Consider the following 17137-nt stretch of genomic DNA (forward strand, 5'->3'; position numbering starts at 1 on the left):
ACAAATAAGAAAAAAGCATCATAGGGCCCCTTAATGCCGTTTTCCTGTTTTTTGTAATGAGGAAACATATAATGAGAGCATTCGATTTGAACCTTGACTTTGAATGGATCCATCTGCACCAACTGAAGCCTCAGAACATGACTCCAGATTGAGTCTTGACCTGGTCTGGCCTCCTCAGCAAAATTCACACGCCTCCTTACAATCCTTGACACCATATTGTCTGTGTTGTGCATCTTGAAGGCTTGACTTCTGGAAATCCACAGCCAAGCACCAAGCACCATCACAAACACTAGACCAATACTAAACTGACCTGTTGCTCTTTGCTCTTTCTCTGCAGTCCCGTGTTGAGGGTCTCCTCCGCTTCCAGTTTGGAGCTGGTACTGCAGAGCTCCAGATCCTTCCTTCAGGGGGAAAGGGAGATCATAAACACAATCAAAATCATTCACTGGAACCAGGTCAGATCAAGGCTTGAAATGTAACTAAAACAACAAAAAACATTTAATTTTACATATTTATATAATATTTATATTGCCCAGTTTGCTGAAACCATGAGATGGGCTTGAATATTAAGGAGAAAGGTGGAATAGTGACCTTGACTTAAGATGTGTTGTCCAATTAAAATACTCTACAGCAAAAAAATTGACATGAGTGAAGACACCTCAAAATACAGTTGTACACAGAGAATTTACAATATGTTCCACATATACACTTGTCCTCCTCTTTCCTTTGGCTTTTTAGAGCCTGTGATGAGATTAATGTGGAAAAACTGCATCTAGAATATAAATTGTGGCACTTGTCAGACCTTCACATTCAGCATTAATGTTTTGATTAAAGGTTTTGTATTTGTCAGTGTTTTCCGCCTCTTTTAATAGTGTTTATGTTTGTATTTGTTGTTGTTACTGTGTCTCAGTGTTCTGTTTTATTTTGTAGGCCCTGCTCCTGGTGTGTTTTCTTTCTTCACTTCCTGTCTTCGTGATTGTCTGCACCAGTCCTCATGTGTTCCACCTGTGTTTGATTACCCCGGCCTTCCCTGTGTGTATATAAGCCTCTGTGCTCTCCTGTTGTTGTACTTCATCTCCTGTGCTCGCGTCCCCTGCTTCTTCTGCTCTCTGTAAACTTCTGGAGTTTTTCCCTGCTTTTTTCAGTTTTAACTTTTGAAATTTAACTTTTAAAATTTGTTATTTATTTTTCTGTTAAAGATATTTTCCAATGAAAAGGACACCTTTTGTTTAAACTCTGCATCCTGGGTCCATCTGCCTAACATAATCTGACAATTAATGACTTGATCTGTGTTGCAGCCCTTCGCATTTCAGACAAAGGTGTCAATACAGGTTATATATGAGACAGGACTGTTACAGAAAGAGCCACGGTGCTGGTGCATCATCTGGCAAGTGGTTATTCAGAGTATAAATGACAAATATTAATGGCTATTAATAACCATGCAATGTTTAACGCATTGGCTAAGAACTGTTCATTTAACTGATATGACAACAGTTTTAATCAAAGAATCATGTCAATTAATCTTCAGTGAAAATGAAGCAATAAAGCTGAGTTGGCTGAGTGACAGATTCTCACCCAAAACAGACTGTTTGGAAAATGGCACCTTAGCAACGTCAGTGAAAACAAGAATAAATATGTCCGGGTGTGTTCTCTGATAACTGACCTGAAGGCTGATTTGCACATTCATGATCATCACTTTTGAAAATCCCTCAACTTTTCATTTAGCTCCATCATCGGCTCAATTTTCTATTTATCTGTACTTACTTTGATTTATAACCAAATGCCTGCAAAACTAATTCCCATGTGCCTCAGCTGTGCTCTCTGACAGTTGGTTGCTGCAAGGCAAAGTATAGTGAATGAACCAATTTGCTCTCTTATTACTGAGGGCAGATAGCAACATGTCGGGATTGTAGTGGGGATGGGGGGGACTGGCCCTGGAGCGCCTTGGGGCAGCAGCATCATGTCAGAATATCAATACGTTTTTGAGGCCAGTTTGTCTTCCTGGGCTTAATAGCTAAGATCAATCCATAGACAGCTGTGGACATGACCAGATGTCATGTGCATCGATCGACAGCAACACATGTGTATAGATGTCTATAACATGTGTACAGATGTCTATATCAGACGTGAATATACTTTAAACGTACATTTCCATTTTCTAAGGTTTATAACTGTGTTGCTGCTGTAGGATCACTCACTGGAGGATTGGGTTTAACCATCTTTTCATTTACCACTTCACAAGGTAGAGAGAATTCCATAAGTATAATCAGAAGCAGTGAACTGACTCACACAAACTTTTCCATTCCTACTACCACTTTGCAAGCGTGGTTAGAAAGAGACTTCGCTTTGACCAACACCAAAATTAAATGTAAGCTTCAAAACAAATATTTGCTGTGTCGGCCCAGCGACTAGTTTGGCTGAGTGGGACATTCTACTATTTTGTTGCCCAGCATTGAGAGGTATTCTCCATTTTTCCATACTCTATATCTATATTTGACTGACCTTTTGATGAGGTCATCCAGGGCGCTCCTCATCTTCTCCATCTCTCCCAGACTATCCTGAGTGGACCGGCTGTCACCCTCCAGCTTTCTCCTGCTCTTCTCCAGCTCACCGAGCTGATGGTGCTCCTGCTCCAGCTGATACTCCAACTTAACACAGGCAATGACAGGAGGGGGGATCTATGAGCATAATGTCTTGCAAGTGCAGAAAGTACAGTTCAAACGGATTGAGGTTTGGAGGACTAAAATGGGTACTAATAGCTTGAAACTATAATTTCCAGTAGTTTGAATATTTTGTGCCAATAATCAATATATTTTATTCCGACCATTTATTACATTTGACCATTTTATGCATAAAATTACATGTATTGAATGTCTCCCCACACTTGCCAAGGCCTATTGGCTAACAGGGTAACAATTAAGTGGAATAATAACATAAGTTTCCATTCCTCATATCACTGTTTAATAGTTGGTTTATAACAATATTACTGCAGCATGTGTTTTTGTAGGATGCACATGTTAGAGCAATATGATCTCAGCGTGATCTCTAATAAGAAATACTCTGCCTCTGATATGATGTGACGTTTAAACAGTTACATTTTCATGAAGAAGTTTTAGTTTTATCTGCTGCTAAATGTATCCTTGTAGCTTTGCTGTGAATCACAACTGTGCTGTTTTCTACAGTATAAAGTTAAACTATTCATACAGTCACTTTTCATGAAGTACGAATTGGGTAAGTCAGAGATTCATCAGCAATTATCCAGCTGTATGGTTCTATCCACTTCAAAGCTACCGATGGTGTATTGGTTGGCTGAAATACACCATCTGATCTGAGTCTTTCACAGACAAAAAAAAATATTACGCGCAAGTTCCAAATAGTTGGATGAATTTTTTGTTTTCTTTTAATTATTTATCATAACTGTTACGGAGAAAACTGTAAAATATCAAGTCTCGATAAAATGTCTTTGTCACAAGGGTTTGATAACAACATCTTTAAAATCCTTGCCAATCTTTTTTTATAAATATATACAGGGCGCTTGCTGCTGTCAACAGGAGGCAGATCGACTACTTTTAAATTGTTTGCAGAAAATATAAAGGTCCACAACACGGTTCATGTCTTTGTAAAAGTGGGGATTTCTTTGCTTGTCCATGAAGTGCAACTGTTACTGACAGATAGGGTTAAAACTCGTTATCCATGTTGCCTTTACTGCTGGTAGTTTTAACTAATGCTGATTTATTTACTCCAGCAGAAGGGTCATGTGATAGGAGATGTATATATCGGGAAATGAAAATGTAGTTTTGAAAATGTAAATTCAATGATTCACAAATACCAAAAGAATGAAATATTCTGAAGAAATATTGTAGTATACTGCATTGCCAACCAATACAAGTGCAAAATATGTTCTTACATTCTCAGCTTGCATCTGGAGCTTGGTTCTCTCTTTGGTCAGGAAGTTCACCTTCTCCTCTTCGCTCTGTAGGTCCTCGATGGCCTGCTGTGGGGGTGAAACAAGATGCATGAGCCTGGGCTGCACATGTGTCCCTCAATCACTGATCCTGCATCACATCCATCTGTCTGCCACATTGGCGCTTGGAAAGATAGAGGTGGTTTGGTTGCAGAGAAAAATGTCAGAAGTCATCTCCAGTCTGATCTGACGGATCAGAGAGTTTCTCTCCATCTCTCCATCAAGGGGGAACAAAAGCATCGGAACACCAACGTCAGTGACTGCCAAAAAATCACTGAACCAGCTGCAAGAGCCCCAATGATGCCAGGGCGATCCACATCATGTGTTTTGTTCACAAGTTCCTCTTTTTGTTCTTGGTTCAATCCTTAAGACATGGTCAACAAACAAAGGGAGAAAAATGAGGGCCGATGCTAAATTGCTCCTGCAGATTACACAATGAAGCAGATCGGCTACTGTTGATCAAAGCATCTGGGAGAGATTAGTGAACACAGCCTCTTGTAGCAGCCACAGAGCATCATGAGGTTGTTAAAGGTTACGATTCCTATAGATTTCAGAGCATCTGCCGGCTTTTGAAAGTCGAGTGCTGTACAGTTACAGGGAGCAGATTTATCACAAGCGACTTTTGGAAGGTCTTCAGGGCCGTATGGTTGTGTTTTCCTCAAAGTAGGTTTCACTCTCAGTCAAACAGTAAGTGAGGTATCCATGCACTGACAAATAAGACAAGGCTTTACGAACAATCACAAAATAAGCCAAACATGCTGTCTAAATGATTTACACAGTTTAAACCAGGCCTTCAATCTTTGTTGTAGGTGACTTTGGGTTTTCATTAAAGTGAATGGCCATGATTGATTCTTGATTGTGTAAACACTAGTTTGACAAACAAACAAACAAAATAAATAAACAAAACAAACTCCAGGTACGCTTTATCCTTTTCTAGAACTTTCAGCTGCCGGTCATGGTCTTCATCACAGTTTTTTAAGCTGTAGCCTGTAAAATGTATTTCTGGATATCTACCTGGAACTTACTATACATACTTAAGTGATGTCACATGAAATATTCCCATGTTTTCTGAACCTGTGCGGCACATGTGTGAAATCTGCCTGCTGAGAGGAGGCAGCTGAAAGCTCCGGAAAAGGCAAATAAGTAAACGATGAGTCACTGTCTTCTTTTTAATGTGATGAACCCTGATGAATGAGGTTCTGCAAGAAGTGAACCATCTTTGGGGAAGAAAATGTTTGGCATATTTTCCATTTGTTAACATGCACTTGGCAGGGTTTATGACATATTCCTGACCTATACTACAAGTATATTATTTTACTCTGTATAGAAATACATAGTATACATAGTATACTATCTCACTATGCATGGTAGTACATTTATATTAGTATGTTCTTATGTTATTACTAAGGATACACAAAGTGCATTTGGTGAGTAACATTTTAATGTAAACATAACTTTGGTTGTTTAAAAGAAACTCAAAAGGCACCATTAACATCACTGTCCAGCCCAAAGTGAGCCTTTCACCTCTGGCTCTGAAGGACTTCAGTAAGTCTGAGAAACTAACCCTTGTGAAGGGTGAAGGCTGACATCAGGCGCATTTAAAGCCAGAGTCTGCATGAAGCTATTTGGGATTTAGCCATGCTATCGAAGTCCAGCCAATACAAGAGCTTGACCAGTCTTGACTCAGTCTCAGCTGCCAATCACATTTCACTTGTTTTATAGCATCAAATAGCAACCTAAAACCAGAGTTACCTAAAAAATGAGCACTTGAAGTTACATTATTTCATTGTATTCTAACTTTTTGTCCCATCCACTAACATGGAGGAAGTGGGACTTGCTGTGAGCTTTACTGCAAAAAAAAACCTTAAATATCCCTTGTGATGTCATCAGGGTTTGGAGACTAATTTGTGTTTTTTTAATGTCTAATGCTTAATTTATTAAACATTTTTCAGCAGTCTATCCAAAGTCCCCCAACTTCATGGAAGCATAGTCTTAAATGAATGGAATGGCCCATTACATTTCACCCTGATGCTTCACCACGCTCACCTGGCTGAGCTCCACCAGATGTTCTTTCTCCTTCTGAAGCCTCTGCACCGCCTCGTCCTTCTGAACAAGCTGCTCTGACAGCCTCCTCAGCTCACTGTCTGATGACTACCAACAGAAAGATAGAGTAGATATTACATAATATGAATCACCAAACGTATACCATTACATTCATCATCAGCACATGTTAGATTTCTTCCTAATAGCTCTGCTGAGCCACTTCTCTCTGTTATGAATGCATTCCTCTCTGGCATGCAGCCATGATAGCATGTGAATAAAGCAGCCTCAATCTGCAGGCTCTGACTTTTCAGCCACGCTGTAAAACAAGTGTCTCGTTTCATGACAAAAACAATTTAAGAAACGTATTATGTAAATCATTGCCTTATATTCTCTGGCTGCTATTGAAAAAGCCTAATGAGACATATGTGACAGTTTAGAGCTCTGGATTGCAAATGAAAATGTCAGCAGACTGGGCGATGGGTGCTTAGTACGCCTATTCTTCAAAAAGGGCCACAAATATGTCTTACAATACATTTCAGATTGAACAGATGAGTGAATCCACTTCAAAAATGTTGCCCCTTTTGGATGAAAGACATCATTGCCAGGTGCTAATAACTATTATGACAGCATCCCACAAACGTTAGACAGGGTCACGTCATTTCTTCTTCTTTTTTTCAAAGCCTAGTGTCAACTCTGCTATCAAACAGGTCTAGTCTTGTTGCATGTACTGTGCCTCTTACACCTCCCTGTTACAGTGCCTTCACCACGTGAGCGACCAATTAGCCAAGAGAACCGTCATATAACCAGCGGATCAAGGTCTCAACTCTGTGACCCAGAACAAATGAATAAGTGTTCATTCGCAGAGGCTAAATCAACAACACCTTCTGCCAGTTCTTCCATCTTCACATGCGCTGTGGAGAGTACAGTGCATTCTTGGGACATTCCTGAACTGAGATAGCATCTTAATCCTTTAATAACCCTCAGTGGGACAGATAAAGGGGGTTTGGTGAGGGGCTGTAATGGAGATTTCAAAACAGCCTCTGCTTGTTAGTGTCTGCGCTAAGGACACAGTGCTTCATCATCACATATTTAATGTGTTTACCACTTGACAATAATTCTGTCTGTGAATGGCAGCGACAACTCATTTGTCCGTCATCCCTCTTCTCTCTATCAGTGCACAGCGGTTAAACTGCTCAGAGCGGAGGGAATCTAAGAGGCTTTTAGTTTGAACACAGGAAATCAAGGCATATTTAAACTTAATTCTAATGCTAGAGAACACAAATGTAAAACATTGCTCAGGAAATTAACAATTTCAGTACCTCAAGATCAAGAGTTTCTTTTTTTCATTTTTAGGTGGTGTTGCCAGTTCTTTGACATTTCTAAATTTATCAAACAAATTTTAAGTATAGTCCTATTTTACTTGCAGGGCCTGGTCACACAGGCTTCTGAAAACCTAAAGATAGTACCACTGGAAATATTGGGGGGCACAACCATAAGACATTGCTACAATGGCAGAACTTTTTCAGCAAAAACTATAGGAGCCTATATAATGTTAGTTCGCTGTGCAATGGTAAAAGCAGTTGCTTTTTCCTTCTTCTTAAGAGAAGCATTATACCAACCACGGTCCACTATCGCCATGTTTGTTGTGGTCAGGGACTCTTGACTGTGCACGGCTATTGTCTAACAATCATGGCAACATAACACATGGATGCATGTAGGCGGTGATGGTTACATCTTTTAAAATGGACGTAATTCTTTTTGTACCTAAAAAGGCAGCATAAGTGAGCCTACAGTCAGTCTGTGTGTAACAGCCATCATCTGTTCCTGAAGGCTAACATAATGTTCTACCTGTTTACTCTGCTCAGTCGCAGCCAGGGCGCTCTCCAGTTCATCCAGGTCTCTTCTGAGGATGCTGCACTCGGCCTCCAGCCTGTCCCTATGGAGGTTCAGCTGGGCTGAGCAGGCCTCTTCCTCTTCCAGTCGGTCTGACAGACCCAACAGCTGCAGCTCCAGCTCACACTGGGCCTTCTCCAGTTGGACACAGCGCTGCTCGGACGCCTGAGCGCTCTCCTGCTCCTTTGGATTAACAAGCACAGAGTTCTAGTGAGTTCAGTTGATGCATACAGAATTGCACGCAGTTCGAATTTTGCTTTCAAACTGATTTTTTGATTGCTAGGAAATCATTTTGTGCTGAGATACTCTCATTAGACTTTTCTTTTACCTGTTGTATTTTAACATAGCTCTATTGCTTCTGATAAACCTGGGAAGTAACTGCATTGCACTTATATAAGTCCTTCTTTTTTGCTGTCTTGATTTTAAAGCACTTAAACCTCAAAACTGAGGATGTTACATGACATTTAAATGAGTTTGCTTTATGCAGTCGCTTCATAATTGTTCATTTTTAACTTGACATTATTTTAAATAAACTGTACATGCACTGTAGTTTTGGATATTAAGTAGTTAACATTTTTAAAGAGTGAGTTCAAATGAGGTGAGAAAAAATAGAGAGATTAGTGGAAGATAAGGAGAATAAAGATAATAAGAGGGGATTAGCTGAATAAAAGAAGCTCAAACAAAGAGAGAATTAATTCATTCAAATAGGATCTTACCGAACGTTATGCCACACGATGAAACTTATCCTCTTCCAAGTCAAAAGAAACCCTCCTTTGTTAGTTTGCGCTTGTCTTAATATAGTAGAGCTGAAAAGGCAACGCAGTGACGTAGAGTACTGACCAGATAAGCAAGTTCTACCAAACACCAGATCACGCAGTCAACAGCCATCCATAAGAGGAGTGAAAAGACCTTACTGTGAGCGCCTGCTCTGGTTACTGTTACTTTCTTATGGACCAGTCATCATGGGCAAGGCATTCGGAACGAGCTAATAGCATACCCAAATATCTGGGCTTTTGTGACATGATCAGGCGACCACATTTCCATCTCCATTTATTTCCATAAAAAGTCAAAGCCTGCTTTGAGTTTGCTCCCTGCCTTTCTGAAATTCACATTATTTTCTCCCTTGTGCTAAACTGTTTGCACCTTTAGCATTTGACCATGATGACGACTGAACAGGTTGTAGATCAATCCCAGCACACAGAGGATAAGTACCTTGTCCACACAAATATACACATCAGTACATAGAGATACGCTGAAGTGTCTCTCTCGCACATGCACTCACATTTACACACACATTAAATGAGGGCCTATGGAGCTGGAGCCCCAAAACTTTAAGCCAAGTAAAAAATTTTCTGCCATTTTACTTTATTTTGAGTAAGTATCAAAAAGCTATTTTTGACACCACAGGCTGCTTTTTCATGACAAATAGTAATCAACACCATCGTGGCCAGTAAGCAGTCGCTGCATTTGCCGTGTTTACATTTGACTGTCAACCATGACAATCCTCCTTTTCAATGTTTCCTGTGGTTAGCAAACCTTTCTTTTCTTCTGGTATGCTAGAGTTAGCAAGCAAGCATAGGGCTTCCGCTGTGGCTGAGGGGTAGATCGGCCGTCCTCCAACCAGAAGGTCGGCAGCCTAATCCCAGTCCTCCCCATCTGCATGCCGAAGTGTCCTTGAGCAAGATACTGAACACCTCATATAAAAAAGTGCTTCCATCAAATGCACTGTATGAAAGTTTGAGTGAATGGGTGAATGGCAATACTGTACGGTAAAGCGCTTTCAGTGGTCATCAAGACTAGAAAAGCTTTATGTAAATACAGAATATTTACCATTTACCATTCAAAAAACTAGCCATCACCAGCAGCCTGTTAATTTTCTGTCGGAATAAGGCATAGTACCGGAAAGTCGTCTGATGTCTTGACCACAAATTGCTCTGCTATCAGGCTCAAGTTTATAGTGTTGTATAAGTTTAGTCTCTTTGGGCTGAGACAAACGTCCCACTTAATGACTTAGCTACAAGAGTTTGGATGGGGAGGCAATGAGTAAACTATGAAATGAGAACAGCCTATGTGATGTACAGTACGTGAATCCCTGTACGTAGTGGTCTTATCTAAATGTTGGGTCTTCTTAGCTGACTTGCTAATGTTAGCCGCTCATAGGCCCGTATTCAGGAAGTAGCTTTTTTGTTAATATCGATCACTGTGAGGATGGGGCTGTTAATATCAATAAACCAATCCAAAGCATATTTTGTTAAACCAGCATGTGTCATATTTGTACAAATGTTAGTTACATAACCGGAATATCGTTTCAAAATTTAGGTTTGTGTCTGCCTTATCCTGATGGGCTTGGGTCAGGTATCCACACTTTAGTGTCGTTGCTTGGTGTTGTTTAACAGCACCTTTGACATAACTCGACTAATTAATTTTGCTCTTGATAAATTAGTATTTTTCAATAGTAATATGCTGTATGAAATTTGAAAAAATTTCAGGAAATATGAAAGCTAATACGCTAATACATGAGCCAGGTGAGAGAGTAAATGCTAAATATTTGATACATTGAAATTTTTGGGGTTTGATCCAAAAACCAGAATAGCTAACCTCTGTAGGTTTACATTAGTCACATTGCAGTCACAATCAAACTTTTGGCAGCAAGAGTTACCCACAGCTGCTAACCGGTGCTCCAGTGATGTGCTATAGCCATCCCAGTCCAATTCTTCAGGTTCTGGTTCTGGTCCAGGATCTGCATGGTTCCCATTGGTCTCCTCAGAGTCATCAGACAGGGAGTGGCGACGCTGACGCTGCTGCCTCACGGACATCCTCTTGACTATGCTTCCCCGAGTCTATAAACTGTTACTGTGAGGACTTCACCTGTCTAGCAATGTAGCAACTTGCCCGTCTGTTCTTAAAGTGTTTCTGTACTTCTTCAAAGAGGCTTAACCACGTCTTTTCTCTTCCTTCACTTGGTGTACAGCTGTTCTGCTTCTCCCAGGTGGATTACAGATCCTCTCTCTCTCTCTCTCTCTCTCTCTCTCTCTCTACACACTTGGAGAGCTGCTTACCTTTTCTGTGTCTTCCTCACTATCTTATCCAACAAGCCTTGTCTTTCTCTAAGCTATTTTGCTTTCGTCCGTCTCTCTCTCTCTCTCTCTCTCTCTCTCTGCACCTTCTCAATCAACCACTCATCTCCTTATATTTAGGGAGAGCTAGTATACGCTACTGAAATCGAAACATTCCTGCGTACATGCTTCCAGCTGGTCCACAGCCTGCAGCTGCTACCAATACTCCTATGCAGGTAGCCACTGCTCAATCCCCTCTTGGACCGGGTTTCACCACAACGAATAGCTCTACAGTCTTCTCTTCCCAAACCAGTCTCCTCCCACAGAAACAGGTGCCTCCTCAGAGTTTCGAAGGGGTCTAAAGGTGTCCCACAGGGATGGCGGTTGGTGTAGTATGTCAGTTGAGGAGAAAATCCTTTAACGCTGTATCATTCTGCCGCAGAAATGTAGCTCTCAGCTGTACTATCACAGCCACACCGCAGAAGGACAAGAAAACAAGGGCACTATTCCAGAGTCAAAAATGCCTTTTCTCGTCACAGTCTACATTGTAATTGACATAAATGTCTTGTGCGCCCACGGCCACATGGTCCCCCACAATGCCATGGCATTCATCTTAGCAGGAACAACGAGGCATATTGTGCTTTAGACTCATGTGTGGATGTTTTCTTGAATGAAGCCACCGAGACCCACAAAGGGTTTAGTTTTCCCAGGAGAAATGGTTTAGCTACAACTATTAAGAAAAACAGACAATAGTTACAAAAACAGCTTTTAAAATAGCAGTTTTCAGGTAGAATTGTCTAACATTCATAAAATAAAAAAAGGAAAAGTGCAAACAAAGAAGTAAATTCCAGAAAAAAACAAATAAGTGAGCCTCTACTTATTCTTTTTTTGTCCAACTGTATATTTACGGTATACAGAATTTAAAGAGCTGTAGGATTGTTTAGATAAAAAAAGGACTGTGAATTATGTGCTGTAGGAAACAAGTGGGAAATAAATGCCATAAATGACCATATGAACTATTGGAATGAGAAAAAAACAGTTAGATAAATGGCTCCACTGAGGGCCATGCATTTCTACTCCAGTTACTCCCCATGTACATGTATGTGTACTTAAAAAAATTCTACAGCTTTAAGATGTATGCACTTTAATTTTTAATGTGTATAGAATGTGCAGATTAGTCGCAAAGATTTGCAAGAGCACATACATCAGCATTGATGTAAAAATTTAAAACTACATCAACATTTGTATAAAATTACTCAAGAGATTAGCACCAACAAAAATTCCAGCATATTCACTCTACAGCTGTAGGGATTGTCACCAGGGTTTGTAGAAATATAACCTTTCTAAATCACATGAAGCTAGAATAACACTGAATCTCAAATGGCCCCAATGTGGACATGCTCATATGAGCAAGGATAAGCGCTCTGCCAATGCCACTGAGGCGTGGATGACGTCCAGCAACCGAAAAAACCCATCAAAATACAGGATTTCTGAGAATTCAAATTGTTTTATTTTGACAATGTGGTCTGGGTTCTTGTGCAGAAAGGCAGCACAGAGAGATCTCTTTCTGTGACTCCCACTTGTGCTGGAGAGACACTGAGCTCACCCAGACTGCTTCTCCAGACACCACACATGTCCAACACCAACACTCATATCTGACAAGACTGCAATTGAATCAGATACACACAACTAAATCAAATTCCACCAGGTTTCCATCATTACAAACGCTTAAGTCTCGGAAGCAAGAAACCGTATAAAGAGGAGGCAACTCCTTTTAGTCTTGTTCATTCATACATTAAGAGATCTGACCTGCAGTTGATCCTGATTCCGGAGTCAGAAGGTAACATAAGGGCATGGTTACTGTAGATCAAAGCATTACAGGAAGGCGCTTAGATGATCTTTGCCCATGTTCCAGTCCTTCGTGCTAAATGAAACCCATATTCTGAGAGTGTCGTGATCCAGGACAGGGCCTCCATAAAGGTAGAAAGCCTCGCATTAAATTACCAGCTGCCTGTTGGCATTCCAAAAGGAAGATGACTGATAACACCAGAGGCAAGAGGAGGTTGTGGGTTCAGCTGCCGGATGCTTTTAACCCAAGATATCTATCTTGGAGTCTTGTAAAAAACACACACACACACTCACACACAAACACAAACGAAAAAGCATATACCACAATGATCGTGGCTCTGTGATCAAATGAAGATTTTAATCCATTCTAATTTGAAAGCATCCAAAGTTGTTAAAAACTTAAAACTCGAATGAGACTCAGTAGAGCTCATACCTCCACTCCTTGACAGGGAACAAACAGGTCGACCTCTTAGTGGCATTAGATAAAAAAGGATATATTGTCTAGGAGCCATAAATATCTGTTCAGAATTAGCTACCAATCCATTTGGTAGTTATTGAGACAGGCAGACTGTTCATAGAATCATGCTACAGCAAGATATGCAAATATGCCTGATCTCAACAAAAAATGTAATAACAGAGGAAACATCCAAGTTTAAAGCACTCAGCAGGAGAGGATATGAACATTTTGGAGTTCTAACCTCAGTGGCGTCTCATTACCCATGCAGTCTAAGTGTCTCTTTGTTGGCCCAGACTTTTAACCTCAAAGTTCATCTCTACTCAACAATTTTTACTAGCATTCATTTGCCTTTGAACATCAAGTCAGTCCTCTCTTCCCTGGCATCCCCCCCTCCCCGTGCTCATTCATATCTCCCTACCAGTCTTGTGAACCACAGTTTGCCTTGGGCTCCAGAAAATTGAAATCCAGTCCAGACCGAAAGTTTTTCCACTTGCAGAACTTGGGCATCTGGATAGCTCTGCAGTAACGCTCCACATTTATTTCATATTAACAGTAATTAGGGGGTAAACAGTGGACCTTTCTCCATTTGTACCCCAAAAAGCTTGGAACAACAGTATAGAAGCAAATTAAATTGTTTATTTTCACCCTTTTTCTTGTAGTGGTAATCCTTAAATTCCTCATTAATGTCTTTTTTTTATTGGTGTTTGCATTCTGCCCCTCTGAATGTTCATAGTTGATCACAAAGACAGTGGTACAGTCGGGTCGTCTCCTCTGATCCTCTGAGTTTTCTCTTGGTGGCATTTTGTAGCTGTGGATTGTGATATTTGTTGTAATGACAATAGATGAAGCCTACGGTAGCACCATGAGGTTGACGTTTTTTTTGTGAAATGTGTAAACTATTAAGTAGATTTCCATTAAATTAGGTGCAAATATTCCTTATACTCAGAATCTTCATTTACTGTTGCCCTGCCACCAAGTACATGTTTTATTGTCTCAAATAAATATCTGCATAAATGTGAGCATGCAATCACACTAAACTAAGATGGTGAACATGATAAACTGTCTACCTGCTAATCCTAAACAGATTAGCAAAGTCACTGTGATAAAAATGTTTTATTAGCATTTAGCTAAATGCATGGTCTTGCAGAACAATTAACATGGATACATGCATGTTCAAGCGTGCTAACTGCCCAACTCTCAAAGTGCTTGTCAGGCTTCTGAAACCCACTAACCGCACACCTTGCTGACATTGTAGGAAGGGCGAGTATCTGACAACTATACCTTTCTCGAAAATGGAAAACTGGACATTCACACCCATTTCATGACATGATTGGCCAGCTGTGCAGAGATGAGAAAGTTCTCTGGATTTGAACTCTAGCTATTCTTTCATGGCTACATAAATATTTGTGCAACTTTTTATGTGAACAACTGGATAGAACCATTCATGTCTTTGTGAAGAAGATCGAAAGTTTATAAATGATATTGCCTCTCTCTTTCTCATGGATTTTTTGTGAGTTTGGCAAAGATTTGGCGAGAGAAGTTGTGGAATAATTAGCCTGCCTAAAAAAAAAGAAGATGTTCTATAACAACAGGATCACATTCTTACCCATCTGATCATCAGCATCATTGCTTGTGTGTGAATGTTTGGAATGAATTATCTTATTATTACAACAAAATGTCTGTGCATTGGGACAACAAATTGGAAAGGCAGCGTTATTCAGGTAACCAGAGATTTTTATGAGCTGACTGCAGGGATCTAAGTTGTTACCAAACATTTCCGTTGATTTACATCACTGCGTCAAGTACAGATCATTTGTTGCTCAGATTGTTCCTCATGTTATGTCATGGCTTTGTTAAGTCAGTATGCAGCAGTAATTCGCTGTGAATTCACTAGAGGCCAGAAGCCGTTCTGGCCCATAAAGCAAATTACAATGTTCACTCACTCCTCTTTACAACTTTTCCAGGTTTATAACCATAAAAACCCTTTCTGAAAAAACATAAAAAGCTATAAAGCTGCAAAAGTTTGATAATAAAAGAAAAATCAACAGTAATAATGAGGCTGTGTATACTGGCCATCTATGTGTGTGTTAAAATGATGTATTCCATATATATCTTTATTGTCAAGACTATGATTACAATAAAAACAATAAAGATCTAATTACCACAGTGATTTAAATAACGACACACACACCTCCAGTTGCATAATTATAACGTGACATTATAGTTTTGCTGTAACACCTCTTCAGGCAGCAGCAGCAGCGCTAAATAGCTCTGACAGGGAGTCACATTTCTCACTGCAGTCGTATCAGACAGGCTCCAAGGTATAAATTATACTGGCTGATCTGTCTCCTCCACAGATTAACTTCATTATTTATGGTTGGTTAATCAGAACAGGGGAGAGAATACACATTTGGAGCCAGAGCAAACCTAGTGATTTTGATAACAAAGTCATTTCTGTCTCTAAAAATAAAAAGAGCGGCATAGAACACACTTTATTTCTGCTGAAAGAAAATCAAGATGGGAGACTTTGGGTTGTAAATCTTAAACCCACTCTAACCCACTGTCACGGGCTAACTTGTATCTGTGAGAGAGAAAATTATTTTATGACAGTATTGGGATGATCCTCAACTGTAAGTCATCCAACCAACTGTGGCTGAGCAGAGGATACCTGCTAAAGACAAACAGTATTGAACTGTCCCAAACAAACAAAGATCAACAATGGCCCAAGAATCTGTCATAAGGAGACGGCAGTAAAGCATGGAGTAACAAGAGCCGAGGTCCAACTCCATGAGGCGGTTTACGATGTGTTCCAATTGAAGTCGTCTGAAGAGTCTGCTAAGGCACTCAGCACCAGTAATGACCGAATCCCGTGGGCAACCCCGGAGCGTTTTCCACAAACATTGGAAACGCCAGCGGTGCTCCAGACTCTCACACTAAATCCTCTGCTTCCAGGAGAGAGGCACTCTCCCACACTCCCTTACAGAAAATGACACTCAATGTAGACGTTGTCTCAAAGCACAAAAATGGAATGAAGTATTTGCTCACTGCCACAGAAAGTAGGTATTTTGCATCTTGGTTTTAAATTGTTGTGTCCTAGAGGTACTGAACTGTGATTTTTAAGATGTGGCTTTACTCTTTCGAAGTCTTAAGGTTCAAATGTAACTATTTCATTATTTTCTGATGTTCTATATTAATCTCGAACTTTTGTAGTGGTCCATGTTATAGCCTTCTGAGCCAGCATTGCAACTATTGTCATGAATTTGTCATCATGTGACGTGGGTTTCACCGCCACTCACAGGTAAAGTCTAATTAAAGAGATACAACACTGCAACATTTTCACTTTTTCATTTGTAGCAAATAGGTTTGAGTCGAACAGACACTGAATCTGGAAGAGTGACGGTGGAAACCAGACAAAGATATATTCTATGTTCTTTGGTAATCACACAACAGGCTCAATCTAATAGCACAAACATACAGCAGCACTAAGAGTGTTTTACATCTTTGTACTTTTTGACAGCCATGATTCAAAACCGAGGCAAACTCGAGCACAAAGATGAAATGACGAATGTGTGGGTTTATGAATTTACTGATTTCAATTTCAATTGATCACTGCCAGATTTAACCTGATTCTCATGCATTACTGCTTTACAGATAATTGATGTTAATGCCCAGTGGCATTGTTTGAAAACTATTATCACATTTTGTTCAGTTGCATAACAGCAGCTTTCCTGTGGATGTGATTGTGAGTCATATGTCTTATGAGCGAGGTCTAATAATGTTTTACCACACATGTATCTTTCTATTTTTGCTGGTTTCTCCAGCATCACCTATCCTTCCTTTAAGATTGTTTTAGACCTCACAAATTCAGCTTCAATA

The 17137-nt window shown here is 40.1% G+C and overlaps 1 protein-coding gene across 1 annotated transcript in view; it reads right to left on the bottom strand.

Annotated features, from left to right (window-relative positions):
- LOC133976046 (putative uncharacterized protein MYH16) overlaps positions 1–17137 on the bottom strand; it is a 51292-nt gene that overhangs the window by 23153 nt on the left and 11002 nt on the right. The window contains exons 3-7 of the mRNA XM_062414130.1: positions 7856–8083; positions 6011–6115; positions 3908–3994; positions 2503–2648; positions 311–401 (exon numbers count right to left, since the gene is read on the bottom strand). Of these exons, the coding sequence (XP_062270114.1) occupies positions 311–401; positions 2503–2648; positions 3908–3994; positions 6011–6115; positions 7856–8083 (657 nt within the window). The remainder of the gene's footprint in view (positions 1–310; positions 402–2502; positions 2649–3907; positions 3995–6010; positions 6116–7855; positions 8084–17137) is intronic.

This window comes from Platichthys flesus, chromosome 20, assembly GCF_949316205.1.
Source record: "Platichthys flesus chromosome 20, fPlaFle2.1, whole genome shotgun sequence".
Lineage (NCBI taxonomy): Eukaryota > Metazoa > Chordata > Actinopteri > Pleuronectiformes > Pleuronectidae > Platichthys > Platichthys flesus.